Source organism: Scatophagus argus, chromosome 5, assembly GCF_020382885.2.
Source record: "Scatophagus argus isolate fScaArg1 chromosome 5, fScaArg1.pri, whole genome shotgun sequence".
NCBI classification, from domain to species: domain Eukaryota; kingdom Metazoa; phylum Chordata; class Actinopteri; family Scatophagidae; genus Scatophagus; species Scatophagus argus.
In genome coordinates, this window is record NC_058497.1 from 18,169,962 (window position 1) to 18,197,789 (window position 27,828).

Consider the following 27,828-nt stretch of genomic DNA (forward strand, 5'->3'; position numbering starts at 1 on the left):
GTGGGTATAACAGGCTGGCATTGAGAAGTGCGCCTGAAATATAGGTTACTGTATGTTATAAAACCCCGCAAAGATACAATATTTGCACAGTGAAGGTCAGAGTTATTAAGTAGCAGCAGCTCATTTTAGATCAGCAATACAGCCGAGGCCAAAAGTTTTTCATGCACCCTGCAGCTGAAATTCACAGGATCGACCAAATAAATACAGCTCTGTCATCTTTGGCTACACACAGCTTGACCTAGATAACTTCATATCTGCAGTAGAGGTCAATGCACAAAGCTAAAAGAGAAGTCAGACAATAGAATTACTCATTTACTTGTATCCATATTCATCAGAATTCATATTCTCTACAACAACATTTTTTTTTTGTTGTTTTCCAAATGAACAAAAAATGAATCTCGTTTTCTTGGAATGGTCACACGCAGCAGATGTTGCACACAGAAACATGTTTAGTAACAGACATCACTGAGGACTGACCACTGACTGTATGACAGATGCACTGGAGCTCTCATCTTGTAAACTGTGAAGTCATGGAGCTACTTGAAGACGCATGACGCCCCCATTACCACAAATTGGCCAATAGGAGTTGAGAGGCAGAGTTGTCCTCCTGGCCGCCATTAAAGAATTCAATCCATGAACTGAAATAATGGAAATCTGCAGGACCCATGGATCAGGCAGAGAAAAGTAGCCGATGAGTAGTCTCGCCGATTTGGCATTTCATCCGCTTTAAGATTAGTTTTACTATGACGGAGCACTGTGATGGTTTTAGCGAAAAGGAGGGCGGTGTAGCTAATTGTTTTATTTAGCTAGCAAGCTAGCGTTGGAGCTCTGGTATGTTAGCTTTTGTGCTAGCAGGCTAGGAGAGATCAGGGGGAGGGGAGAGTTCCTTTGCTTTGAAATTGTTTCAGATCAGCTAGCTGGCATTAGCATTAGCACACCAGGGACTAAGCTTTTGGAATGAAGTTTTTGGTCTTCAAGCTCTTATTTTTTATCGCGCATATAACTTTTCTGGTGTTTAATTTAATGTCGGTCCAGGTCATGTTAACGTTGACTATTTGACGTTAAGGTAGTGTAGCAGCGAGCTTGCGGCTAACCTGATCAGACAATACATTTCAAATAGGATTGATGTATCGGATAGCGAGAAGCTTACAGTTGACGCTCTCTGGCTGCCTGTCTAACGTTAGCTTACGTACCGGGCTAGTGGTGGCTAGCGCCGGTTAGAAGTTGTCTGTTTGACTAGCAGTAGCTTGCTGTAGCTAGCAAGTTGGTCAGCGCTTTAACGGGATAATTACAACTGGATATCGCTACGCCAGCGACTTAGGAAGATCAGCTATTGCCCCCGATGGTGATTGAGACAATGGACTTTAACGTTACAGCCACGCAGTGAAAGGATGAGTTCGTGCTTTGTACCAAACGGGGCCAGTTTGGAGGATTGCCACTCCAACCTCTTCTGTCTGGTAAGTCTCTCTACGCTAGCTAGCGTTAGCTATGATACTGAGAGGCCAGAAAGCCATTTTGGCTAATCAGGCAACAAGCTTTGTAACGTCAGTTGCAGACTGCCGTGGAGGCATCGGGCCTGCAACTTGCAAATCATGATATAACGTTAGATAACTTTCACAACAGGGACAGTGCATACTGCAGGTTATTTTGAAGAGTTTCTCATACATGTGGCACGATCATGTGTTTACTCTGCTTCAGTTTAGAGAAATATCCAGCTAGCATTAACGTTAGTTGCATGATGGTAACAGGTCAGGCCAGCAGAAAACCTGTCAGATACATTTTATTTTTAGATTAGCTTAAAGTGCCACTGCAATATTAAGTGATATACAAATTGCAAGATAAGTCGCATAGCTGTTGTTTAGTATATACTGATCGCCCTGACGTAAGCCTGACTTGGTGTGACATGTCACTAGTTCTTAATAATTGGTGACTAAATTACTGCGCGTCAGTTATGGCATGGTTGTGGTTTCACATGTACTGAGTAAAGCAAAACTTTCCAAGATGCCAACAGGTCTCAGATTTGAACTGTTTCAGTGATAATGGTTTTCTGTATGACAGGACAGACAGACTCTTCAAGAAACACACACTCATTGAGTTATACAGATAACAACAGACTATTTGTTATTGATGATTAAATGTCATATTGTTTTTTCCTTTTCTTTAGGCCGACTTGACTGGAATAAAATGGCGGCGTTTTGTGTGGCAAGGACCCACATCTTCGCCCATCCTTTTCCCTGTGACTGAGGAGGACCCTATCCTGTGTAGTTTTAGCCGATGCCTTTCGGCAGATGTGCTGAGTGTGTGGAGAAGGCACCACACCCCGGGTCGCAGAGAGCTCTGGCTTTTCTGGTGGGGGGATGACCCCAGTTTTGCTGAGCTTATCCATAATGAGCTCTCAAGTAAGTGCATTCCACACCTCCATGAACATCACCGTGTCTTCTCCATGCTCAAAATGAGGATGTGTAATCCTGACAATACCTTAATTGGTTAAACTGAAATATATTTCGTTCCCTTATGCAAATATCAACAGTATTTTTTACATTGATCCCAAATTATATGTATTCTTATACAATCTAAGCAGTTAGTTTAAGTGTTTTGGAATTTACACGGCCATTCCAGACACTGAAATCAGATAAAAATTTCAAGAGTGTAATGGTTGATGTTATCAACCGATACTTTCTAGAGCTGCTGTGCTGACAAAGCAATGCAGACAAAATTGCTACATTTGTAAAAACTCTGTTCATGTTTAAACACGTTCAGTGTTGGATGGTGATGACAGCTATTCTAAACTGCGGCAAAGAGTTCTAATGCAGTTTTAATGACACAAAGTCTGATGATAATAAGTTATGATAGACTACCTCATTTGTGACTAACTGGTCTTTTAAAGTCTCTAAAGCCTTTTGGAATCCACTGGCTCTCAGCCACGGAAGCACAGACTTGTATGGCAGCATATGAGCAAGCTGTTGTGCATCAGAATCACCTGACACAGTCTTGATTTTGTACAAAACAATATTTTATATGTGTAGGAAAAAGAATCCCCTGAAGGGCTCCCACACTGTCCACGTATTCTGTCTTTAGTCTCAAGGAGGGTCAAGTGTTTCTTGAAGACAGCAGGGATTGGTCATTACAGAGAGAGGGAGAGCAGCATTTTCAAAGGTCTCGGTTAAAGTGCAGTCGGATGGTTTCATTTTGGAGTTGTAAACACATATTTAATTAATTATGCAGTATAGCTCTTGAAAAAATTTTGTGGATCATAGCAGCATTCAGAATGTTCATGAGTTGGCGTTTTAGAGCTTTTTAGTATAATGTTTCTCCAGATTGTGAATTTTCTGTCAGTGTTAACAGTTGAGGAGCTTTCTGCATTTTTTTTATTGCATAATAATCAAAATTTAAATGTTGTACTTAGATATTTAAATTTGTTATTTAAGATATTTCTTTGACTTTGTCTTCAAACCAAACTTAAATTTTCCTAGTGCACTACAGTTTACAGTTTACATGAAGCAGTTTTGTTTCTTAGAAGTATGTGGTTCAATGTAACAATGTATTCCCCCTTGTTTTCAGGTGAGGAGGATGGTGAGTGGGAGAGTGGCCTGTCCTACGAGTGTCGAACACTCCTGTTCAAGGCCATCCACAACCTGCTCGAGCGCTGTCTCATGAACCGTGGTTTTGTCCGCATCGGCAAATGGTTTGTTAAGCCATACCAGAAGGAGGAGAAGACCATCAATAAAAGGTATGTCCTGCTTCCTAATAGCGGACATCAGAGCTATATGACATGCCGTAAATTGTCAAATTAAAGCCCGTGCTTAACTCACGGTCACAAGTTATAGCTAGGGGTGCGTTCTCTTTGAATGAATGGGAATTGCCTGTACAACAACATGATGCCATACTTGGTTTTCGCTCGCATTGGTTTTCTGTGAGTATAAACGGCACTGCTATGCATCTTTGTTGTCTGCAGCTGTCTGTGTATGCTGGGTGCAAGTATATTTTGCTGGGAGTTTGGTAGTGCAAGTTGCTCTTAAACAACTTTCAACAGTTCTGCAAATGTTTCACAAAAAATAAATCTTTCCAGTAAAAAGGAAGTGGTCATGCTGCCTAAATAGCCAGAAAGTTTTCAATTTGACATAATGGTTTGGAGGTAAATGGGGAAAAAAAAAGTCAAAGTCAGAAAACAGTATTGGTCTGATAAATTTGTGACAGAATTGTTGTCGCTATCAACCACTGTGGCTACAGTGAGGGTCCTTTAGACCTGAGAAAGCTTCATCTTACACTTAACTCAAGGAAATTTCTTAATAACACAAAAGAAGCAGCTTAATTGTTGAGGATGAATGTGGCAGCAGCAGCAGAAGATGTCATGAATTGTCTTGGACATTAGTCAGTATTTGGTACTGGAGGATTTACAGCATGTGGGCGTTGGCTATTAGTTGTTCTTCTTTGTAAAGAGATGGATTTACTGCAAGATGTGACTTTACTTGGGGAACAATACATAAGACATAATACTCGTTCTCGTTCATACAGCAGATTACAAAGAAGATGTTAAGCATGTGTTTACTCCAGCGGGGAAAGCGTTTTTTGGCAGATGTCCTCACTGATCTGAAAGTTGTGCTTTGACCTTTCCATGCCAAATCCTGGCCTCTTAAAATTCTCATTTGTGATTCGACTGGAGAAGCACTGCTTGCTAGGGAATCTCATTATTCAGTTCAATTCAAAATCAAATTTCAATTCTTGATTGAATAAATAGAAATGGGGTCGCTCTTTCCAGTCTCTTGCTCCAATACACTGTGTGCCAAACCATTAACTGGTGTGCTGAGATCCAGTATGAAACACGAACTGGCGATGTACATAAATGATCCTCAGCCATTTCATTTTAAAGAGTTAACAGCATTAATTAAATAATTTGAAAGCTTCTTAGAGTCATGTCTGTATGTGAATAACAGAATGAGGTGGAGGCGGAGTGCTCTGCTGTCTTACAAACATTATACCTCCAGCAGTGGAGAGCAGCCTCTCTGCTGCACCATTAGCTCCAGGGAAAGACTGTTGTACAAGATGATCAGTGGGTGCAGAGGTTTTTTTAGTTTTTTTTTTTTAGGTGAAGCAGACTGAGCACTGAGTTATTTTCTTCACTAAAAAGCTGGTTTTAGTTTTTTTTTAAAGCTTAATGCGATGTATGTTGGTTTGCTGGTCTCGTTTGTTACTGCTGAATGCTGCTCCGCTTTGTTTAAGTTACCCGCCAGACGACGGCATACAAAGAATTCACTATGTACCTCATGTTGGTTTCACAAAGGTAATTGTTTTGTCATTAAGTTTTAAAAAAAAATGCTCACAACCTTGGTGCAAGTTTTTAAGATGAGTTACAAGATAGTCCAACACTGGCATTAGAGTTGGAAAGCTGTATTGTTTCATCTGTGTTGTTGTAAGCTGATGGCTGCTACTTTCTAAGAAAAATAGCTTGACAAAATACACACAAGGCTTTTCTTCAACAGTGTAGCCATGACACTGGACTGCTGACTGTGTACCTGTTGCTCTGACTTAAGTCCCGTAAGGTTTTAAACTTGTTGAGTACTCTTGAGTTACCTCTCTCATTAGTAAAGAATTTACATCTACACAAACAGAGAAAATTTTGATTCCTGGAATGAAATCAGATATATTATGTGAGCGTTTGACTGTTTTTTTCGCCTGGTTTAAAAGTAATCTGAAATGTTGCATAGTTTCTGTTTCAGGTTAGGGATTTCTAAGGCAATATAACAACACTTCCAGGGTAATGTTTAATGTCCACATCTCCACTTTTCCCAGCTGCACAGTAAAATAGCTCTGTGTTGTTGTACAAGTACAAGCTTGAAGTGAATCAGCATTGGCACATAAATAACTGTCTGGTTCAGAGCGGGGTCCTGTGCAATTGTGTTTCCTCGCCTCTTCCACATAAGGGCGGCGACACAGATTTAGCATCCGCCTTTCTCTTGAATGAGGGGGCTGGTGTATCATGGAGTTTCCTTACAAACTAATGTGAGCCTCTGTTTCTTTGCCGTGTTGAGCCGAGCTGACTTGTGCAGCCCTTTGGCTCGGCTCCCTCTGGTAGCTTTGGCAATGCTTTCAGAGACTTCCAGCAGCCATATAACAGCCACATAAAAGAGTTGTTGTAGAGAACAGGAAGGGATTTCTTTCTTACTGGTACTCAGCTTCTGTTTTTACATAAAGATGACTACAAGTGTGTGGCTGAGGCAGCAGCATAGCACCTCTAACAGAAGAGTGTGGCAGTCTCGCTGTCGCCTGCTCTCTCTAGCTGGTAAACAGGGCAGTCTTTGGAAAATGCTGAGTGTGCACTGTGGTTTTACAGCAACCATGTCAACAAGTACTATTTTAGTGCATTTAGCCTCCTGGCCTTCCACAAGTAGTTAGAATGTAAATAAGAATATTGTTATAACGTTTCAGGACTATAATAATCTCCCATGTGTATTTTTGACTCATATCTTTGTTTTGCCAATGCATGGTGAGGAGGTTTGATTAAAGGTTCAGTCTGTAGTGAAGCAGAGTGTGTGTGTTATGTGTGCCATCTGATTGGAGGTATCAGCAGGCCTTTATGTCGAAGGCCCAGCATGAATGGAAGCAACAGTTGTCACCTCAAAGTGTGGTATGGAGCAAGTGCCAGGCAAGATATGCAAGGAATTGTACTTCTCACACTCTCCACTAAAGTTGTCAAAAGTATTGACACTTTTTCAAGACCTTGTGTTTAAATCAATACTATATTTACATTTGATAGTAGCCAAATCTTTTAACAAAACAGATCTCAATCAGATTTTTTGCACAGATCTCAACATTATCACAAATCTGTTTGGTATGTATGTGTGATTAAAAGATTTTTTTTTAATTATTATTATTTTGCAATGGTATGAAAGAGATATTGAGGTAGCTTTTTGATTTTTTGGCTGTGAAATGAAGCTTTAGTTCAATGTTTTTTAACTTAATGCTGTGGGGACAGCTTTAGGACAAATCTCTCTAAACATTACAATGCCTCTCTTTCTTTTTTTTTGTCTTTGACTCACTATGCAGCGAGCACCTGTCTTGCGCATTCACCTTCTTCGTGCACGGCGACAGCAACGTGTGCACAAGTGTGGAGATCGCTCAGCATCAGCCTCTGCAGCAGCTGAGCGAGGAGCACCTCAGCCTCGCCCAGCAGAGCTCCAGCCCCTTGCAAGGTAGGAACACACAACCTGTGTCCATTGTGTGTAATAATAATAAATACATTTTCCTTTGGGTTTATCAGTTTAGTCATCCTACATAAGTATTGTGGTTCCTCTGTGCCCTCCAGTCATCCTGAGCCCATATGGCCTGAATGGGACCCTCACCGGTCAGGCTTTTAAAATGTCAGACCACCCGACTCAGAAGCTCATAGAAGAGTGGAGGCAGTTTTATCCCATCAGTCCAAATCCCAAGGAGGTCCAGGAAGACAAGATGGAGGATTCGGACTGGGAGGACGACTCCCTGGCAGCTGTGGAGGTCCTTGTTGGTAAGACGTCGTAATGTTTTTAATTACTTGAGTATTACTGACAGGGTAGGAAAGTCAGGCATGTTTGAAAAACTTCCAGAGGACCTGGAGTGAACTGAAATGAAGCTGATGAATTATCATCTATCAAATTAACTGAAAAAACTGTGGCCAAATAATTTTCCAATGCTTTGTGTATAGTAAGTTTTATTAAATAAATAATTGTGTTTGTGTGGTTGCAGCGGGAGTAAGGATGGTTTACCCTTCCTGCCTGGTTCTTCTCCCTCTGTCGGACCTCCCTGCTGTGGTCCCTCAGGGGTCGGCCAACACCTCAGGAAGCCTGTGTGGTGCTCAGCAGGGACAGGCTGCTCACAGAGATCCTGCCATGTCTTCTGTCACTCTGACTCCTCCGACATCACCAGAGGAGGCTCAGACTGGTAAGTTTTGGAGCTGCACGCTGACCAGAAATAAACGTGCATATGTGTATACTAACAATATTACACTTTTTTCATCTTGCCGTCCCTTCATAGATTATCAGCCTGCCCAGAGGTGGCTCAAGTTATCCTCTGCATCCGATGGCTACAGCTCCAACAACACTCTTCATGGTGGTAAAATCCCCCGCCGACTGGCTAGCCAGATGGTGGAGTCTGTGTGGCAGGAGTATAACATAAACCGTACAGGGCATAAGTACGTTTACTGTCATCTCTTCCACAGAATTAGTGTGGTCGGTCAGTCAGTTCATGCTGACTGATGAAATGTTATTCTGCCCCTTTTAATAGGAGGAAGTTTACAACCTTGACCAATGGCACCTGTGAGGAAGAATCTGACAAGTCTAGACTTTGGGACTTTGTGGAGCCCATTCATAGGCTAAATTGCAACTGTTCAAGGTATGTTGAATTGAATACATTTACGGGTGATTTTTGTTTCAAAGTAAACAAAATATCTTAACATTATTTGTTTTGTTTTTTAGTAAGTTGTTTGCTTGTTTGTTTGTTTTTCAAATAGACATAAGAATCAGAAACAGCGATCCAGCAGCACCTCAGGACACCCAACTTCATCCGGCCAGCCTGCCCAGCCGGCCCCCAAGCACAAGCTGGGCGAGAAGCTGGAAAAGGGGGAGAAGCAGCAGAAGAGGCCGCAGACGCCTTTTCACCACCGCAACTCTGTGAGCGAGGAGCAGTCCCTGGAGCCGCAGACCCAGAGGCTCTGTTTGAGATCGCAGGAGGAGGGCTCGTATCCCAGCCTGCACCATGTGGACACGGTGCCCTCCAAAGCGCCTACACTGCACACACACGGCCCCCCCGCTGACCTTGTCGGATCACCACCGCCCCCTCCTCTCAGCCCACATCCCTGTGATCACGTAGAAGGTGACATGACTCCAGGAGTCATGAAGAACTCGTCCACGCCCATTCACCAACCGTTCTACCCGCCCTCAGTGGAGCCCTGTTTGCTGCCACAGAAGGGCTCATCTGAGGAGCCTCAGCTGGAGAACATGCCTATGCCTCTTCCCTTCCCCCCCGCCTACAGCGAAACCTTGGAACCCACCGTCTATGTGGGCTCGGCCATCAACCCCCATGAAGACTCCACCCACAACCCCTGGAAGTATTTCAACCTGCCCAGGAAGAAGGCCTCCAGCTTCCAGACACCCCAGCTACCTGTAGATAAAATACGAGATGACTCTGGGGGAGGATCAGAAAACGCCATGTCTGTCACTGAGTAAGTATTTAATTACTCATCCTCAGCTGCATTAAAACAGAATTTAGATGTTTGTTTAAACAGCATTGGCGCATCTGTCTGAGCATTTCTCTGCACAATCTGCTTCCGCTCAGGTTGATGTCAGGCTCCACGCACCCGCTGAAGGTGTCCCAGGAGCTGATCAAGACCTACACCCAGCGGAGAAACAGCCATCTTGTACCCGCCACGGGAGACGGAGAGCACAATGAGGAGCCAGACCCTTACGCCTTCGTAGAGGGAGACGAGGAATTCAGTTTCACCGAGAAGAAGGACAAGTCTGGAGCTGAGAGAGAGAGCACCAAGAAACACAAGGTGGGTTCCTGACAGGGCCTGAATGCCAGGCTGAGATCCATCTGTGGCACAGAAATTTTTGCGAAAATCATTCCCTTTGGTGAATACCTCCTGGTTTCTTAGATTTGCGGCATGTGTGTTGTTTATTCCTGAAAAGTGTTAATGTTCAAATTACAGAGCAGCCTTAAACTCTGTCCCCGATAAACCCTGAGGCCAGAGCGCAGTCAAGTTTTGATTTTGAAGTTTAGCTCCTGTCAGATTTTTTTTTGCTGTATTACTATTCGCATACTTTGCTTGAAATTATGTGTTCCACTTTCTATAACATATCGGTAACACTTCTGATCCTTTCCTTTTTTTTTCTTTTTTCTTTTTGACCCAGGGGGAGGAAGGAACCGGAACTTCAGCGGATGGTGAGAAAGTCTTTACATTTAGTTGAATGACGTGTTTTGGATTTTGGTTTCTTATTCAAGATCTCCTGTCATTTGTTTTTGTGGGCGCAGATGGCCAGGGTCCATCAGGTAATAAACCATCCGCCTCGACCAGCCTCATCCATGAGAACGACTTGGCTGTGTCCTACAGCGACCTGGACAAAATCTTTAACTCGGATGAGGATGAGCTAGCAGTAAGTGCATCGGTGTCGTGAATGAAATGAAACCGAACTGTCTTACTTCTTACACATACGTGTTTTGATTTGTTTTGGAACTGCTGCTGATGAGCCTGTTGAAACACTGCATTTGAAGATGTGTAGAGTATATAGTTTGGTTTTTCTCTGTTTACACAGCCTGGATCCAAAAGAGCAGGAGCTGGTGCAGAGGATAAGTTTGCCTGTAAAGAAACTAAAGCAGCAACGTTGGACCCTCTGTCTTGTATAAGTAAGGAGACAGAACATCAGTTAATAATTTCCTTTTGTAACGTTCATACTTGAGGTTGTTTCAAGAGAGTTAAAATGTCTCGTTTCTCCAGGCTCGGCAGACCTGCACCAGATGTTTCCCACCCCGCCCTCCCTGGAGCAGCAGGGGTACTCTCCCATGAACTCTGGCAGCAAGGATAGTCTGGAAGCAGGGGCGGGCCTCACCCTGTTGGACGGCAGCCAGCTCAACAACCACTTCAAGGTGGAGGTGGAGGAGGGATTCTGCAGCCCAAAGCCATCTGAAATAAAGGTACGACATGTCGCGCACCTGCCGTGTGTGGAGCAAATGGAAAATGTAGTTACGTCGGTGTTGTTCACCATTTTTTTTCTTTTCCCTTCAGGACTTCTCCTTTGTGTACAAGCCGGAGACGAGCCAGTTATTCACCGGCTGTTCCATGTACGCCCCCCTGAAGATGCTGCCCAGCCAGTGTCTGTTGCCTATCAAACTGCCAGAAGACTGTGTGTACACGCCCAGCTGGACCCTGGGCAAAATGGAACTGATACCCCCAGTGACGAATGTCAATCTCCTCACCAAAGACAGGTTAGTGAACTTAGTGGGCCAGTCTTCTCCTTTATTAGCAGGGTGGTGTTCCTCACGGATGGAACAATGAGGAAGGAGACCTTTTTGGAAATCTTTTTGCCTGTTTTCATGACATTCACTGACATTTATATCGTTTGAAAGCAATGTGTTATTCACTATTCCTATAGCAGCAATTATATTTAAAACTTGTGGGATCATTTGATGGCATAATAAATTTTGTTCAGCCCCAGATATTCACACGGCATGCAGTTATAGATGCTACTTGAAGAACAGGTCTTGACTTTTTGTTGCCAGACAGATAAGAGAAAGAAAATCTTCAAATTAGATTTTAAAAAGTACTTGAAATAACAAATGAAATAAATTTAAATCGCTGTTCATCTCTCTGTAACAGTAACGTCCCCAGTGTGGAGCCAGACTACATCCACACACCCTTCATGTCCAGCAGTGCCCCTCCCAGCAACAGCGGCACAGGCATCCTGCCCTCTCCAGCCACGCCACGGTTCTCTGTGCCCACTCCTCGCACGCCGCGCACTCCACGGACGCCCCGTGGCCCATCAAGTGTCCAGGGTTCGCTCAAGTATGACAACTCTGACCTTTACTCGCCCGCCTCCACTCCCTCCACTTGCCGACCACTCAGTTCTGTTGAGCCGGCCACCGTGCCCTCCATTCCCGAGGCCCACAGTCTCTATGTCACTCTCATACTTTCCGAGTCAGTCATGAATCTCTACAAGGACTGCAACTTTGACAGCTGCTGCGTGTGCGTCTGCAACATGAACATCAGAGGAGCAGACGTAGGCGTGTACCTCAAGGACAACGGCGAGGCCCAGTACCCCTGCACTTGTGGCTTCAGCGCAGTCACCAACCGACGCTTTGGCCAGTCTGCCGGGCTGTTTCTGGAGGATGAGCTGGACGTGGTGGGACGGGGCTCGGACTCCGGTCGGGACACAGAGCGGTGTTATGAAGAGCTGCGAGCATCCACAGCTCACAAAGCTGGCACCCTGACGGAGAAACCTCCAGATGAGCTCATCCTGCTGCTGCAGGACCAGTGCACCAACCCTTTTGCCCCGATGGCAGGCGTAGAGTACCCCAAGTCAAGCTCAGCTCCCAGTTCATTTCTGAGGGTGGAAGAGCGAGACTGTTACAATGACTGCTATATGGCACTGGAACATGGCAGGCAGTTCATGGACAATATGTCTGGAGGCAAAGTAGATGAAACACTAGTGAAAAGCACCTGTCTTCATCAGTGGCCAAAATGTAAATGTATGTATTTCTTTACTCTTTACGATTTCTCCCTTTGTTTTTATTCCTAGCCTCAAACATGGAAAAGTTAAGACTTTTTTCCTTTCCCTTTCTTTTTCCTCTTGCAGCAGCAGACATGAGCAAGTTATTCTCTCAGGATGTCCTGCGGGTGTTGTTGTCCCTCCAGCCTGTGCTGCAGGACACCATTCAGAAAAAGAGGAGTGTGCGCTCCTGGGGCGTTCAGGGACCCCTCACCTGGCAACAGTTCCACAAGATGGCAGGGAGGGGATCATATGGTATGTGTAAAGTGTTTGTGCCCCATCAGTCTTATCTCTAACAAATTTAAAGATTGGGTTTTGGAATATTATGCCATTTTATCACCTCCTTTTTGAACCTTGGTCCTTTCTTTTTTCACTACAGGTACAGATGAGTCTCCTGAACCTCTGCCCATCCCCACCTTTTTGGTTGGTTATGAGTACGATTTTGTGGTGCTATCTCCTTTTGGGTTACCCTACTGGGAAAAGCTTCTTTTGGATCCTTTTGGCTCCCAGAGAGATGTGGGATATGTTGTCATCTGCCCTGAAAATGAATCTCTACTCAGCAGAGCAAAGATCTTCTTCAAAGACTTGAGTGCTATGTATGAGGTACGCACCTGGTGGGACAGAACTCATCTGTCGTGTACTGGCATGCCCATAAAAAATATTTTCACACTCTTGTGAAATGATTCATTCTGTTTCAGTTTTGCATTCATTCCTGTTTTCTTGACAGGCGTGCCAGCTTGGGCAACACAGGCCCATCTGTAAAAGTCACCCAGAGGGCATACTGAAGGTCGGCGCCACAGAAGGAAGGAGCATGACAGAGCAGCCCCTTAGTGACTGGTTCCTTAAGATGGCTGCCAGAGATGGAAACAATGAAGCCTTTAATAAGCTCAAACTATTTGCCCAAGTGTGCCGCTATGATCTAGGTAACATCTTTACTCCTTAATCTCAAAACCCAACCTTCATCAGGTCAATTGGTTTGTAAAAAATATAATGTTTTTTGTTTATTTATTTATTTATTTTTTTTACCCCATCACTTCTTTCAGCTCCATATCTGTCAGAGCAGTCTTTGGATAGCTCTCTGCTGTCCCAGCGCAGTCCCGTTGTGGCCTCGTCGTCCTCCTCCCAGACCTCCTGCTCTTCCAGCTCCGCCTCAGGACCCCATAGCGCCAACACTACAAGCTCTTCCCAGCCTGCCCAGGTCAACAGCACCCCTCCCTCTTCCTCCTCAGGCTCCCAGACTATCGGGGGAATGGCCGCGGCCAAGCCAAGCTCCTACTCGCCATTTGGGACAACAGGCTTGCAGGGCAACACGTCTCAGAATGGACCCCAGTCAAACTCACAGGGTGCAGGGGGGCTGGCAGAAAACGGACCCTCTGCCAACCAGCCTCAAGGGCCGACTGAGGCACCAGAGAGGTAGGTTAACACTCTGAGAGTCAGTTAATGATGCAGATGCAGAAATTATATTTATTAATTTGTGCACTCATCATACATATAGTACTGAATACTATATAGTGTTAACTAATACTGTTTAGTATGTAAAATGCAAAAAAATACTGTTGCATTTAAAGACAAGTGACATTAGAAGAAAAATATGATATATATTCTTTTCACTTTGTAATTTAGCTCCTGTTATATGCAAAGACAAATGTTGTCTAGAATAAGATCTCCTCTGTGAGTTGTTTCCTTCCTGATGAGGCACAAAATTTAATGTACTGTGCTGTCACCTCCGGCTCTTCAAAATTTCTAAGTCATTATCCCCCTTTTCTCACCAGCACAATGGAGAGAGACAAAGTGGGGAAGCCGACAGACGGAGAGTCTCACGCTGTGTCTTACCCGCCTGCCATTGTGGTGTACATCGTGGACCCCTTCAGCTACGAAGACGCAGACAGAGAGGTCCACTCCAGCACCTACACGCTGGGCCTGCTGCGCTGCTACTTGGAGATGCTCCAGTTCCTGCCCGCTCGCATTAAAAACGCTGTCTCAGTACAGGTACAGACGAGCATTACACTCTCTGTGATTTTGTGGCTTCTGTTCTTTCGTAATTGTGTGCGTGTGCTTAAGGTTTAGGAGTCTCTCTAATATTACTAGAAGGACAAGTCAAGTTCGTACAGTTATTTGCTAAGCGCTGATGAGCTGCGACTGATGACATGTTTGCCAGTTTAGTTTACAACAGAGCAGGTTACCAGCAGGCACAAAGGGAGATGAGAAAGAGCAGGGGGACTCATTAGCAGACACTAATGGAGGTGGTAACTTCCACACATGTGATAATAGTGACACAAGATTGCATCAACATGCCAGAGGGAATCATAAAGCACTGGAGGTGTGATTGTGCTAATGGTTTCAGTATTAGTATCAGCAGGTTTAATATCTTCTCATTAATAATTTGTATATTGATTTTTTATTTTTTTGATATAAAATTCTAATTTGGTTTTACGAAAACCGACAGTAGATGCACGTAATAATACCCATTAATCACATCTTGCATATGTTTGTCTGAGATCCAGTAAGTTGTCATGAATGCATAATAATGCAATAATTAATATAATTTGTCCATTCAGTAAAGCAGTTCCTCAGTTGAAACAGCATAATTATGTAACCCTGTGATTTTTTTTTTTCTTTCTTTGTCTCCACATAGTTCCTAATAAGCCTGTTTGCATTTTAAGATTCTAGATGTGGTGGTTTATGTGCTGTTGTGATTATGTTTATGTCCCCTGTGTAGACAGGAAAATGTACTAATTAATGAAATATCTAATGTGCTATTATAATAACATAATAGGACATTGTTATCAGTGTGCTATTTAGTGACTTTGCAAGTCTTTCAAAAGCAAACCAACCGCTCTTACTGAAAACTCAGCAGTTAACAAAGAGCGACCAGCGATGTTTACATACAAACAAAAGAAATTCAGTGACTACAAACTCAAAAGTTGTCCTGGAATAAATAAATGCCTAGTGTGACGTCCCGCTGTTATTTTGTTCTTGTTAGATCGTTCCCTGCCAGTATCTGCTGCAGCCGGTGCGCAGTGGAGAGCGTCGCGTCTACAGTCAGCACCTCAAGTCGCTCGCCTTCTCCGTGTTCACTCAGTGCCGTCGGCCTCTGCCCAACTCCACCAACTTCAAGGCTCTGACGGGCTTTGGCCCCGGCCTTGCGATCGACATGGCGCTCAAGAACCCGGAGGTAAATGCCCGTTATTCTGGTTTTACATCTGGAACTGGTGTAACTTTTGGTAAAAGGAAATCAGCCAGTCTGACATGATGTTGTTGTATCCTTTTGTTGACGCTCTTTTGAAAAGCTAACAAGTTTTCTGTCTGTGCAGAGGCCAGAGTGTCTGCGTCTGTATACGCCGCCTTTCATTTTGGCTCCCATAAAAGACAAGCAGACGGAGCTCGGGGAGACGTTCGGCGAGGCCTCCCAGAAGTACAACGTCCTGTTCGTCGGGTACTGTCTGTCCCACGACCAGCGCTGGCTGCTGGCGTCCTGCACCGACCAACACGGAGAACTGCTGGAGACCTGCATTATTAGTATTGACGTGCCCAACAGGTATGTGCACTCGAACAAAAACATGCATCAGTCCCACAGCACAAGCAGTTGAGTTGTTAATAAACATGTGGTGTCTGTCACAGAGCACGCAGGAAAAAGGGCTCAGCCAGACGAGTGGGCTTGCAGAAGCTGTGGGAGTGGTGTCTTGGCCTGGTGCAGGTGACGTCGCTGCCATGGAGGGTGGTCATTGGGCGGCTTGGTAGAATGGGTCACGGCGAGCTGAGAGGTACGCACACACTCCTTTAGCGTTTGTAGAACAATCCCTTGTGTAGCTTATTAACATGCATGAACACACACGCTATTGTGCTCTTGTTCCCGTTTCAGACTGGAGTATTCTGCTGAGCAGGAGGAACTTGCAGTCTCTCAGTAAGCGTCTGAAGGAGACATGTAGGATGTGTGGCATCTCTGCTGCCGACACTCCCAGCATCCTTAGCGCCTGTCTGGTTGCCATGGAGCCCCAGGGATCCTTTGTCATCATGCCAGGTAACATTTAGACTTCATAACAAGAGAGTCCAGTGAAGTTTGTACATTCTTAAGCTGACTCCAGATCTTTGCCTGTCGTGTCTCTGCAGATTCTGTGTCAACAGGCTCAGTGTTTGGTCGCAGCACCACACTCAACATGCAAACATCTCAGCTGAGCACACCTCAGGACACTTCCTGCACACACATCCTGGTGTTCCCCACCTCGGCCATGGTGCAGGTCAACACTAACACTTCAGAACCCATCGACATAAACTTCAATCCCATAAATCCTGGTACGTTTCAAAAGAAAAAGGGCGTCACTCCAATATCTTGAGAGGGAGATGCTGAATCATGAATGTTGCATACTGTTTAGTCCACGATCAAATCCTGAGCTCTCTCCTTGTGTTTTCCTCTGCAGATGGATCTGATGGAATGGGCATCTTTGACCTGTTTGACAACGACATGGTGGATCCAGACCTCATCAACATCCTGCCCAACTCCCCAACAACCTCCCCTGTTCACTCCCCTGGCTCCCACTACCACCAAGGAGGAGACGGAAGCAAGGTCTGTCACATTTTAATTGTCAGTGTTAAATGTCTGTTACAAACCATAAAGATCATTTGCCTGCACGACAAAGGACAGGGACACAGTTTGTCTCATCTATGCCAGTAACCCTCAAATTGGAGGATAAAGAAGCAAAATTTTGTTTCAAAATGTTGTATTGTTCCAATGAACCTCAAATGGGACAGAACAAATTTGAATCCCAATTTGCTTGTAGAAGGAGCCTGAAGTTAGAAGTTATTCAAATTGCTCATTTGACTAAAGGCACACTGAAATGAGTGCCAATGTGCTCAAATAATAAGTATTCTTGTCCTGAGTTCGCTATATGATAACCTTACAGTGAACATGAATTGGTTGGACAGTTGAGGAAAGTTTATTCCTGTGTGTGGTGGCATAAACAGGGTGTAAATAAGAAACAGTTTAAATCTAAAATACAATGTTGTAGAAAGCAAGTCTTGCTCTGTTCGTTTATTTGATCGACATTGTGTTGCAGGGCCAGAGCGCAGACCGCATGGAGTCCCACGAGGAGGCTCTGAACATTCTGCAGCAGCCAATGGCTCTTGGCTACTTTGTCTCCACAGCCAAGGCTGGACCGCTGCCTGACTGGTTCTGGTCAGCCTGCCCTCAAGCCCAGAACCAGTGCCCACTCTTCCTCAAGGTACATAAGCACTAGAAACACTTTTTAATAGGCTGATTGGAGTCCATTGCATTCAGGAAGAGCTACAACTAATGTAGGCGGCTTTGCTTTTCACTTTGGCAACCTCCTCTAGAGAGTCAAAGTAATGCCTATTTTTTTAAGGTAGACCTGAAAATGATCTGTTTGGCAATATTTGGTGTATCTGCAGAATATGCCACAGATATGATCTCCCCATCTATCTGCAGCAAAGCTATCTGCATGGACACGCATGCAAGCTGCAGCAGTTACACGATAAATTCACTGCCTGATTGTTTCTCTTTTTCTAGTCTGTAAAATGTCAATTTCCCAAAGCCAGTCAGACCAACAGTCCAAAACTCAAAGATATTTTCACTTTATATCCTGGAACCAAAATATTATATTATTTAAAGGCTTGGATCTAATTAGTGTCTCCCATCTTTTGTTTTGCCAGGCCTCTCTGCACCTGCACGTGTCTTCTGTCCAATCAGATGAGCTTCTCCACAGTAAGCACTCCCACCCACTGGACTCTAACCACACCTCTGATGTGCTCAGGTAAGCTGCTCAGATCAGAAAAGTCTGTACCCTTCATGTTTAGATTAAAAATAAAAAAAGAGGAATAATATTAATGCTGCCATGTCTGTCCTCCACCTGATAGATTTGTTCTAGAGCAATACAACGCCCTCTCCTGGCTGACGTGCGACCCTGCCACCCAGGACCGACGCTCCTGTCTGCCTGTTCACTTTGTGGTGCTCACCCAGATGTACAACTTTATCATGAACATGCTCTGAACTCTTAACGGGATCAAACTGCTGAGATATGATTGGATGGATCGTTCAGTCAAATCGGGGATTTCCTGCAGCGGAGGACCGACGCTGAAAGGACCTCACACTCCCATCAGGGCAAACATGGAGGAAGCAACCCTCCTCCTCCCTGGTGTATTTCACACAACCCTGACTGACTGGAAATTTCCAATCAACCAACCAACCAATCAATCAATCAGATGCCAAGAATCCATTTTAGCATTTTGGAAGATCAAGGGATGTTTCATAAAGGAGAATAAATTGTCTTTTTAATGACTGTAGATTGCAATCTATGAAATTTTATCTTAATGAAATGCCTGCATATATTATTTATTGTAAGTTTTTAAATGTGGCATTTTTAATGCTTAATATCTTTTATATATTACAAATCCTAGAGGGTGTGTACATCTCACTGTAAAGGAATTGGTTTAAAATGTGTAATTTTCTCAATTACAACACGGAAAAACCTGTTCAAGTGAATTTGCTGTAGATTGCTTTTAGAATATTATTTTTTCAAAGGGTACAGACCTTTTTATTGCCATGCTGTAAAAATGAAGTAAAAGCTGGCCTGGGCATTTGTGTCCCACCCAATGAGTGGATGAGACTTACCTCTCTGTCTGCTTTGGCTCCAGAGTCTCTCGCACAGTAACTCAATGAGCTCTGAAGAGGAATTAAAAGGTACATTGTCAGATTATATATTTTATATAACAGATTTAGGTAATTGTGTGTGTATATGTGTACATATAATTGTGTGCCGCTACTGATGGTGCAGCTTCTGTTTTAGGAATAAAGTGCGTCTACCTTATCCTGTCCCTTCTTGTCGGCTTGTTCTTGAAAGTTTTGAACTGATGTGGGTAAATAAAAAAAAATGTAGTCAGTCTTAACCTCCCATAATGCAACTCTGGTCTACTGGTACTTAGCTTTGGCATACAAGAAATCAATATATGCGGCAGTTTTATACAAAGATGATGCTGCAATTAAGATTTAAATTTAAAGACTGTATTATACATCAACAACCTGTTAGTATGCAAACTGACTTCATTGACTATATTTAATTTTCGATACAGAGTACATATACTTAAACCTGCACTGACAATTAGTGCAAAGTATAAACTTGAGACAGAGCTCACGTACTTTCAAATTTATTGACCCTGCTTTCGAACACAGGCTGTCTGTCCGAGCCAAAGTTATTTATACAGTAATTTTTTCAGGACAGAAAAAAAGTTTCACCACAATTTGGCGCCGAATGAATAGTAAATTGATTTTAACATGTAAAGAATTTTCCACTTGACATAAAGGTGAGGCCATGAAAACAGCGTCATTCACGTTGCAATATGTGAGTGATCCATTGTGAGAGAGAAACGGCATTAAGCTGATAATGTCAGACTGAGGAAAAAAAACTTTGATCAGACTTTTTAAAGTACTTACAGGGAGAGGCAGAAGCGTTGACCCGGTTAACCACAGCTGGTTCAGTTAATCGGGCAGTCCTGCAAACAAGACATTTCTTTGGCTCCAGGAACTACCTCACATAATAATAATGAGGGCACTACTGTGCCTAGCTGTACTGTTACATAACTACTACTTCAAAGTACTTGTATTTAAGTATTTCCATTGCATGCAACTTATCACCACTTCTCTACTCAGATAAAATCACTGTATTTTTTTTTTTTTTTTACTCTTCTACATTTATCCGACAGCCTAATTACTGGTTACTTTTCAGATTATAAATTTTTATAACCTTATTGTCCATCCATGCCTTTGCAGGTTCAGAAATTCTCCTACTTGTTAAGATAAATAAGCTAATATTTAGCTTAGCTTAGCTAATATTTATTAGCTAAGCTATTAGCTTATTAGCTAAGCTAATGCAACAGGTACATAAATACAGCGATGATATTAATCCAAAAGCATCAGATGTTGGAGTAAAAAACCATTTTTCTATACAACTATTTTTACTATTTTTTTTATCTCTATTTTTTAAAATTTTTTCTGACAATAACCAAACTGATACGAGTTAAGGAATATATGGTAATGAGATCTCCCTTCATTTTAAAGGAATTGTAACTTAATAATGTAGTTTTCTGTGTGGGACAGTTTGATGATGTAAATAAAGCCATCAGTGCTCTTTGGTTTATAAAGTGATGGCAAAACTGAATTTCCTCAAATATATTTTTTGGCATTTCTGCTTTGCAATTTCCCCATAACTTATCAGCTAAGTCATTTGTGATGTAGTGCACTGGGAATTTAAGATACGAGGACAATGTTTTAATAGCTGTGCTTGAACAAAATGAGACTACAGTGAATTCTGCTGTTGGAGAAGCTGCTTTAAGTTGTCTAATAAGTCACGGCCCATGAGCCAATTGTGGGTTATAAAGGGTAATGGTTTGTGGCCGGGTTCCTCGACAGAGCTCCAGCTTTTACCCTGCCCATACTAACAGGATTTGGACGGTTAGTGAGAATGGAATTAGCTAATCAAGGACAACATGTCATCCCAAAGCCTCATCCAATCACCATCTTATGTTCTGCTTAATGGGATCCAATTGAAGGGTAGCCTAATTTGTCTGGGGTCTTTCGGGACAACAGACGCAAGCCAGATTGCACAATTCAAAGAATCTGCATGAATATTTAGAAACATTTCATCAGGAAAACCTAAACGATGAAGCTATACTGGGAGATGATGTGTTTGGGGCCAGCAAAAGGATTTACTTACTCTGATTGTGTTCAGTGCCATCTGTGCCTTTCTGTTGAGCCCCGCAGTGACTCCACATGCTGCTTTGTGACTCGAACACCAACCACCTGCTGGACAAAAAGAGCTGCTTTTACAAGTGGTTAATGAAGTAATTAAAATTCTTTGCAGGTATGCTTATTCGTCACTCACAACCTGTACAGTATACAACCAAAGAGCATATTCTACTGTCTTAAGGACCTTAAAACAGTCGAATGAGTGTAATACCTTTGCCTTAAGGGCTGATAAACACTTCAGTTATTTATGCTCAACATCATTAAATAGACATGAGAAAGATGTGAAAAAATAAAGCCAGTTTATCTTTCTTCTATTTATCTCTCTAATCTGTTTTTGGATTATTTCTCAAATTAATTGTCAAGATGGTTTTACATTTTATCACACTGTTTATATTCTTACAAAGCAAGCTGAGGCATTAAATTCACTGATTTTAGGGTTCTGTTGTTTATATTAAGTGTGTATGCGCAGAGTAAGTATGACAGTTTTTTTTTTTTTAAAACTCAGTTCATTTGAAACGTATTTTCATTATTCTTGTATATAACAGCTCATCAGCTGTGTCCCAGTTCTATATTACATATTCTATATATATATATATTCTATATATATTACATATTTTTCAAAATGTTTTGCTTCATGTGTGAGATTATCCATCAATACATCATTTCCTGTTAGGATACACCATAATATATGTTTATTTTTTGCATGTTAACTGCAAAACAGTGTAGTATATAAGGTCTACTATACGGACTATAAGGTCTAAAAAAGTAAATAATAAATAACTGTATGAATTGTGCACAAAACCACTTGCTAATTTAAGATGTATATAAAATGTATTAAATATACAGCATAAATAATAATATAAATAAAGCATATTAAAAGCTGTTGATAAGGTCCCTTTAATGTTGCAACAGTTTTAAAATTTTGATCCTCTCATTTCAGATTTGCCTAAAATAACCAGCGGTGTTCATAATAAATAATAAATAATGTAAAATAATCTGCTTGAAGCGTTGGTTTAGTTTTAAAATAATAATAATGATAAGAATCAGTTTATAATGAAAAGTATGCCAGAACAATACAATTGATACTATTACATAATTAATCAATTAATTAACTTGTTTGTCAGACTGTCTTTTCAGTATCAATTTGAAAACCCCTCCGGTTGCCACATAAGCTGTCTTTCTCTAAACTGAATCAGAAGGGTTTAGGGGGCTGATGGGATTAGTTTAAGCCATTAAGAGTAGTTAATGATCTTTCCTGGTGTTGGTAAGTAACACTGACTAATTGACCAGAGCCAGCAGACAGCTGACACTGGCAAAACAGCAAGAGGTGGTCCCTGCTGAACCGCAGACGCTGATCAGGACCTGTGAAGGAGCTTCTGATGGTGGCCGAAGGTTTGATAAGGGAACAGACGTATTAGGAGTTTTTGTCAGTTTTGTTGGCTGATAAACAGGCTGCACGAGCTGGATGTTATTCACTGGATAACAACTCTCTAATACTGGGAAGCTGAGGTTTTAAATCTCTTCAAACACACGGGTAAGAGACACGTTTACAGAATATATTTTACTCATTTGATTTTACCAGAGTACGGAAACGCTGTGGAGTTTAATAGTGACATGGGTGTCAATGGGTAAGCAGTTTTTTGGTTTTTTTTTTCATATTTTTACATATATAGATATGTATTATTACAAGTTTGATCCATCTTGGTGAATGCATTTTAAAAAAGCCAATTTAATTAATCAACCGCAACACTTAAATTCCTATTGTCTTTCCAGCAACAATAACATTTTTTTCTATGTTACTTTTGGTCTATCGAGTGTAAGAAAAAGAAACATTTCCAGAGTCTGAAGTGATGAAGTGAAAAAGTAAATTAAATCATTAAAAATCATCAAAACGTTTTGTCAGAACTGTTAATGAATCAGTCAATTTAGTTTTAAATTCAGTAGATGCACTGAGGTTTAGACCTCATCTGCTGCGTGTTTTACTAATTATAAGTGTTAAGTTAAGACATCAGTGCATCTCAAGAAGTTCTGAAGCGTTGAAGTTCAGCTGAGGTACGATGGAGTTTCGTCTCGGAGGCGAGTACCTGCTCTCTTTGTGCCCTCAGGTGACACAGCGAGCTTTTTCTGATGCCTCGTTCGCTCTGTTTGGGGCTCCTAACAACCAGCTCCTTTATGAGATTAAGAGATTTCTGTGACACGCTGACATGGATGAAATTTAGAGACTGCAGGACATGTAACCTCCAGCTAATCTTGTCTGTAAGAGAAAGGAGGGATCGGGCTATTGGACTGGCACAAATGACAGGATGGAGGAATAACTCAGAAATACAAGAGGATGGTAGAGAGAAATCAACTCAGTGACTAAAAACACTGAAATGTTTAATTGTCTGGCACAGCGTCCGAGGTGCTGATTCAGCATCATTTTGACAGTTTGTCTGTGCTGTGCTGGAATCGATTATATTACGATTTCCAGAGAGAAACAACATAAAGATAGAAGAACCTTGCTTACAAAAAAAAAAGAAATATTTTTTAGGGTTGTGCAAATCATCTGTTGTCATCTTTATCATGAATTATTTTTAAGATATTTCTCAACTAACTGAATAAAATGTTAGAAAATCATTTAAAAATGCCTGTAAAATTTCCCCAGGTGGTCTCTCAGGATGTCTTGCGCCATCAGTCCAAAAACCAAAAAAACGATATTCCGTCTACAATGATATGAACAGGAAAACTAACACAACATCAGATTTGAGAGGGTGGAACCAAAGTTTTTGATTGACAAATTAAACAATTAATCGATTATCAAAATGTGCACCTGCTAATAATCAGTAAACTGGTTACTTCTGATATTCAGTCAGAAAAAGTGGACTTTATGTTAACATTTTTGATTTGTGCACATCAGAAGCTTCAATAAAGCTGTGTTTTCACCATAAATCAATTCAATTCACTTCAATTCAATTTATTTATATAGCGCCAAATCACAAGAAAAGTTATCTCATGATGCTTTCCAATTGGAACAGGTCTAGACTGAACTCTTTTTCAGTACAGAGAGACGCAACAAAACCCCCATGAGCAAGCATCTGGCGACAGTAGTGAGCAAAAACTTCCTTTTAGAAGGCAGAAACCTCGGAGCAGACCCCGGCTCACTGTGGGCAGCCATCGGCCTCAACCAGCCGGAGAGTGAGAGTATGGGGGAGGGGGGGGAAACAAACATTTGTAGCTACAGCAATGATAATAGAGTACTGGAACAATAAAAAACAATATTAACAGTAATAACACTGATAGTAGTAGTAGTAATAATGATAATTATTATGCTAATTATGATAATAATGACAAGAGTCGGTGTCACCATCGCAGCCACTTCTCTCTCTAGTTTATATTCACCACAGACAAACGCTGCATATCGCAGTGCTCCCCATTCACTAACAGCATTACTAAACATGTGTCCTTGGAACGGACGGATCCTAAATTACCTAAATGGATTGGCACGCTGAACGCCTCAATTGGATTACAGTCTGTAATGCAATCTAACAAGATATTGTCATTTGCAAGTGATTTGCAAGGCAAATGGCCTGAACAGAATTATGTGTATGTTTATGTACTGGCATTACTAAAAGAAATCTTTAAAAAGACGTGACTGTAGTTGTGATCCTGTGAGCGTTCACTCCATTCATGCCGTTTGTGTCTTGTCTTTAAGGGTCATTATTTCAGACCAGTGTGTGTTTGGACACCAGTGGGCCTCCAACCAGCCTCAGAGCGAACCCACTGTTTCCAAACACACCCAACAGGCAAGTCGGCTTTGTGGAGATTATAATATTTTGGTCTCATGTCTAGCACTGTCGCCTCATAGCAAGAGGGTTCCAGGTTCGAATCCCGGTCTGGGCCCTTCTATGTGGAGTTTGCATGTTCTCACTGTGCCTGCGTGGGTTTTCTCCGGGTACTCCGGCTTCCTCCCACAATACCAAAAACATGCACATTAGGTTAACAGTAACAGTACCAACAACAGTTACAATTTCAAAAAGTGTGTATGTAACAACACATATATATATAGACTAAGAAAACAGGACTCAAGCTGTAGTCCACATTTAACTGTGACTCCATGGAGTCTAGCATTACACTTCCTGTCAGACTTCGCAAAGCCATGATCTGGACTGTACCATCCTTCATGCTCAGGACTGAAAGCACACTTTCTCCTCTTTTGTCTCAACAGTCCACTTGATATATTGACTGACTGGTTCATCTACATCTTCACATGCATCAGCACACTCACCAGCGTGCCTTCACGGCCAGCCTGCACCGGTCCTTGACCGTCCTACCTACTCTAATGGGAACTCGGGACAGCAAAGTAAGGAGATGAGTCACACTACTGTGCTGTTAATATTTACTGAGTGGTGATTTTTTTTTTCTTTCACTTCCCATCTGAATTCACATCTAACCTGAATGTTATTGTTTTTTTTAGTCTATATTTGTTTATTTCATTTTTAATTGCCAGCTAGCCTCCAAAAATGATTTCAAGTCATTTACCTTTGACCTCTTGCTACAGTTCAACACACACCTTCCCAAAGGAACATCTGGGCCCTCTTTTGCTCCTGTCACTGCCTTTCACAGAGCAACACAGAAGTCCTTCAGGTCCACGGTGAGTCCAATTAAACTATCATGTCAACACAGAGATGAACACGTAGAAACATACAAGTGAAATTACTGCATTACTTAAACAATCAACAAAATCAGCTTGGTGAATCAACACCAGCAGTTTACAGCAGTGTTTTCTGGTTTTCAGAAACGGGGGAGATGGGCTGCACTGCATGTCTGCATTGCATGGAAGATTTATTACCACAAACAACTCAAGGTGGGTTAAATAATGATAAACAAGTTGGTGTGGATGAGTTGGATAGACGGTAACATAAAGCTGTTTTGAATATAATATCGCTGCCAATATGTCACGATTTCAAATGAAGTTTGGAGGGGAGGATATTCCCCCAAATTTGGAAACCTGCCAAGGTTGTACCTCTTCTGAAAAACAAACGAGTTTGTCAGCCCCCAGTAGGAGACCTGTTGGTTTTCTTCCAATGGTGAGCAAGCAAATGGAAAAGGTTGTTCATGAGCAGGTACAACAATAGAGACAGAGTTCTTGACATTTTTGACGTAATGAATTAAATCCTGATTTGCAGCACATAGAAAGGGCAGATCACTTTACATGCAAAGCACGTAAACTTATACTGACAAGAAAATGACGCTGAATGTGTTATTATTATTGTGTCTTTATTATTATTATTATTATTATTACTATTAATGTGTTAAATGTATTGTTTTATATTGTATTTCTTATATTTATAGCTTACAAATGACAGCTTATAAATAATAAAAGAAGTTAAATGAAATGCATTGAAATTTTAGTCATACAAACTTGAAAGTGTTGATCTTTTATCAATTGTGTCAGAAATTAAAGTCTGTTAAAAGATTTCAGTTGTTCATTTAAAAAGAAGACATAATGTGACTAATGACACTAATGGCCGACATAATGGGAATATTTTTAAATTTAATTTTTTTTCAGAATTTTAAAAATAATTTCTCCTATTAATGACTACAGCGGACTAAAAGCCAGACATGTCAATATATGGTCATTCTGTTGACAGAAAAAAACTTAAAAATTGAATTATACATTTTTAGAGTTCCAAAGTCTATAAAACTAAACTCTTAGTTAAAACACGCTGCCATTGTGAGTTGTAAACCTTTGCATCTGACTCCAACACTATGTTTTGATGCATAATATAACAGAGGATGCAGCAAAAATCCAACAGCCATCAAGAACCTGAGTATCCTGCCACCAGTCTGCCTGACTCGGTGCGACTGAAGGAATCGGAGCAGCCCTCCTGCAGACTCACACATCTGGGTGAGTTTCACTCCAGCAGCGTAATAAATACCTTTAGCTGAAGTACCGTCATGTCGCTAAAGCTCATCTGCTGCTCCTTTTTTCAGACTCCCCGTATGGACACTCAGGAGAAACAGCTGAAAATGCAAACCACTTGGATAGCAGTTGCCCGGCCGACCTTCACACATCTTCACCTTGTCGCGGCCGTACGACCAGGAGGGAGAACGTGGAACAGCCCCCAAACCTGCACTGGAAAGAGAAACCTGCAGATGAGAAAATCAGGGGCCACAAAGCTGACACAGCAAAGGATTCACCTCTTCGAGACAAGTCTTGGGATCGAGCTGAACTTGACAGGAAGAGGCCGCTCGAGTGGGACAGCTTCATTACAGCGAAGAGGGCCAAGCAGGAAATCGTGAATGACCAGTTTGTTTCATCTAAGACCTTGTACACTACTTTACCTCACGTATGTCCATCTTCACACACCATACCAGTGACAGATGGACATGTGAGCGATCCGTCCGTGTTGTACCCTAACAGCAGCAGGTGCAGCGTTACCAGAACTCCTGGGGGACTCATCTCCTATCAAGGAGCTGAGATGTATCCCTACCCAACTGTTTCATGGGAGCCAACGTGGGGCTTTCACAACGGACTGGATCCGCACACGCTGAAAGACTATTCAGTGGATGCCTGCAAAGCGATCAGGATTCCTCTTGTAGCACAGAGGCAAAAAGAGACTTCTCGTGGTTTCTTTGCACCACCTCTTTATCTCCCTCTTGCTTTGAGGCAGCAGGAGACGGTTTACTTCAGGGGGAGGGAGTGTCTGCACTCCCTTCACGAAAACTGTCTTCTTCACCATAGCAGACATGAACTTCCTCATCCTGGCTTTCTGGCAACATCCTACCCGGGGCCCTGAGTCCCAGCACAACAATCACTCATTTACAGTATTGTTAAGTTCACTCATTCTGATCTGTACT

General features: G+C 42.2%; 1 protein-coding gene across 1 annotated transcript; it reads left to right on the forward strand.

The window, feature by feature from the left end:
• The first annotated feature begins 575 nt into the window (after nt 1-575).
• Nucleotides 576-19,054, forward strand: LOC124059410 (mediator of RNA polymerase II transcription subunit 13-like). The gene is made up of 30 exons (XM_046389356.1): nt 576-1,457; nt 2,165-2,399; nt 3,562-3,730; nt 7,045-7,190; nt 7,304-7,501; nt 7,720-7,914; nt 8,008-8,164; nt 8,257-8,364; nt 8,483-9,193; nt 9,307-9,523; nt 9,882-9,912; nt 10,003-10,124; nt 10,284-10,374; nt 10,466-10,662; nt 10,754-10,953; nt 11,345-12,213; nt 12,321-12,488; nt 12,613-12,836; nt 12,961-13,156; nt 13,277-13,646; nt 14,006-14,222; nt 15,217-15,408; nt 15,548-15,771; nt 15,855-15,997; nt 16,096-16,254; nt 16,344-16,526; nt 16,652-16,797; nt 17,288-17,452; nt 17,901-18,001; nt 18,105-19,054. The coding sequence occupies exons 1-30, from the start codon at nt 1,392-1,394 to the stop codon at nt 18,235-18,237; spliced, it is 6,333 nt and encodes a 2,110-aa protein (XP_046245312.1). The 5' UTR covers nt 576-1,391; the 3' UTR covers nt 18,238-19,054.
• Nucleotides 19,055-27,828: the final 8,774 nt, after the last annotated feature.

Bases quoted from the DNA above. Each gene is read 5' to 3' on its own strand.
- LOC124059410 (XM_046389356.1), top strand. From the start codon at position 1,392: ATGAGTTCGTGCTTTGTACCAAACGGGGCCAGTTTGGAGGATTGCCAC. The intron at 16,255-16,343 runs GTAACATTTAGA...GTGTCTCTGCAG, and splicing joins ATCCTTTGTCATCATGCCAG to ATTCTGTGTCAACAGGCTCA. The intron at 18,002-18,104 runs GTAAGCTGCTCA...TCCACCTGATAG, and splicing joins CACACCTCTGATGTGCTCAG to ATTTGTTCTAGAGCAATACA.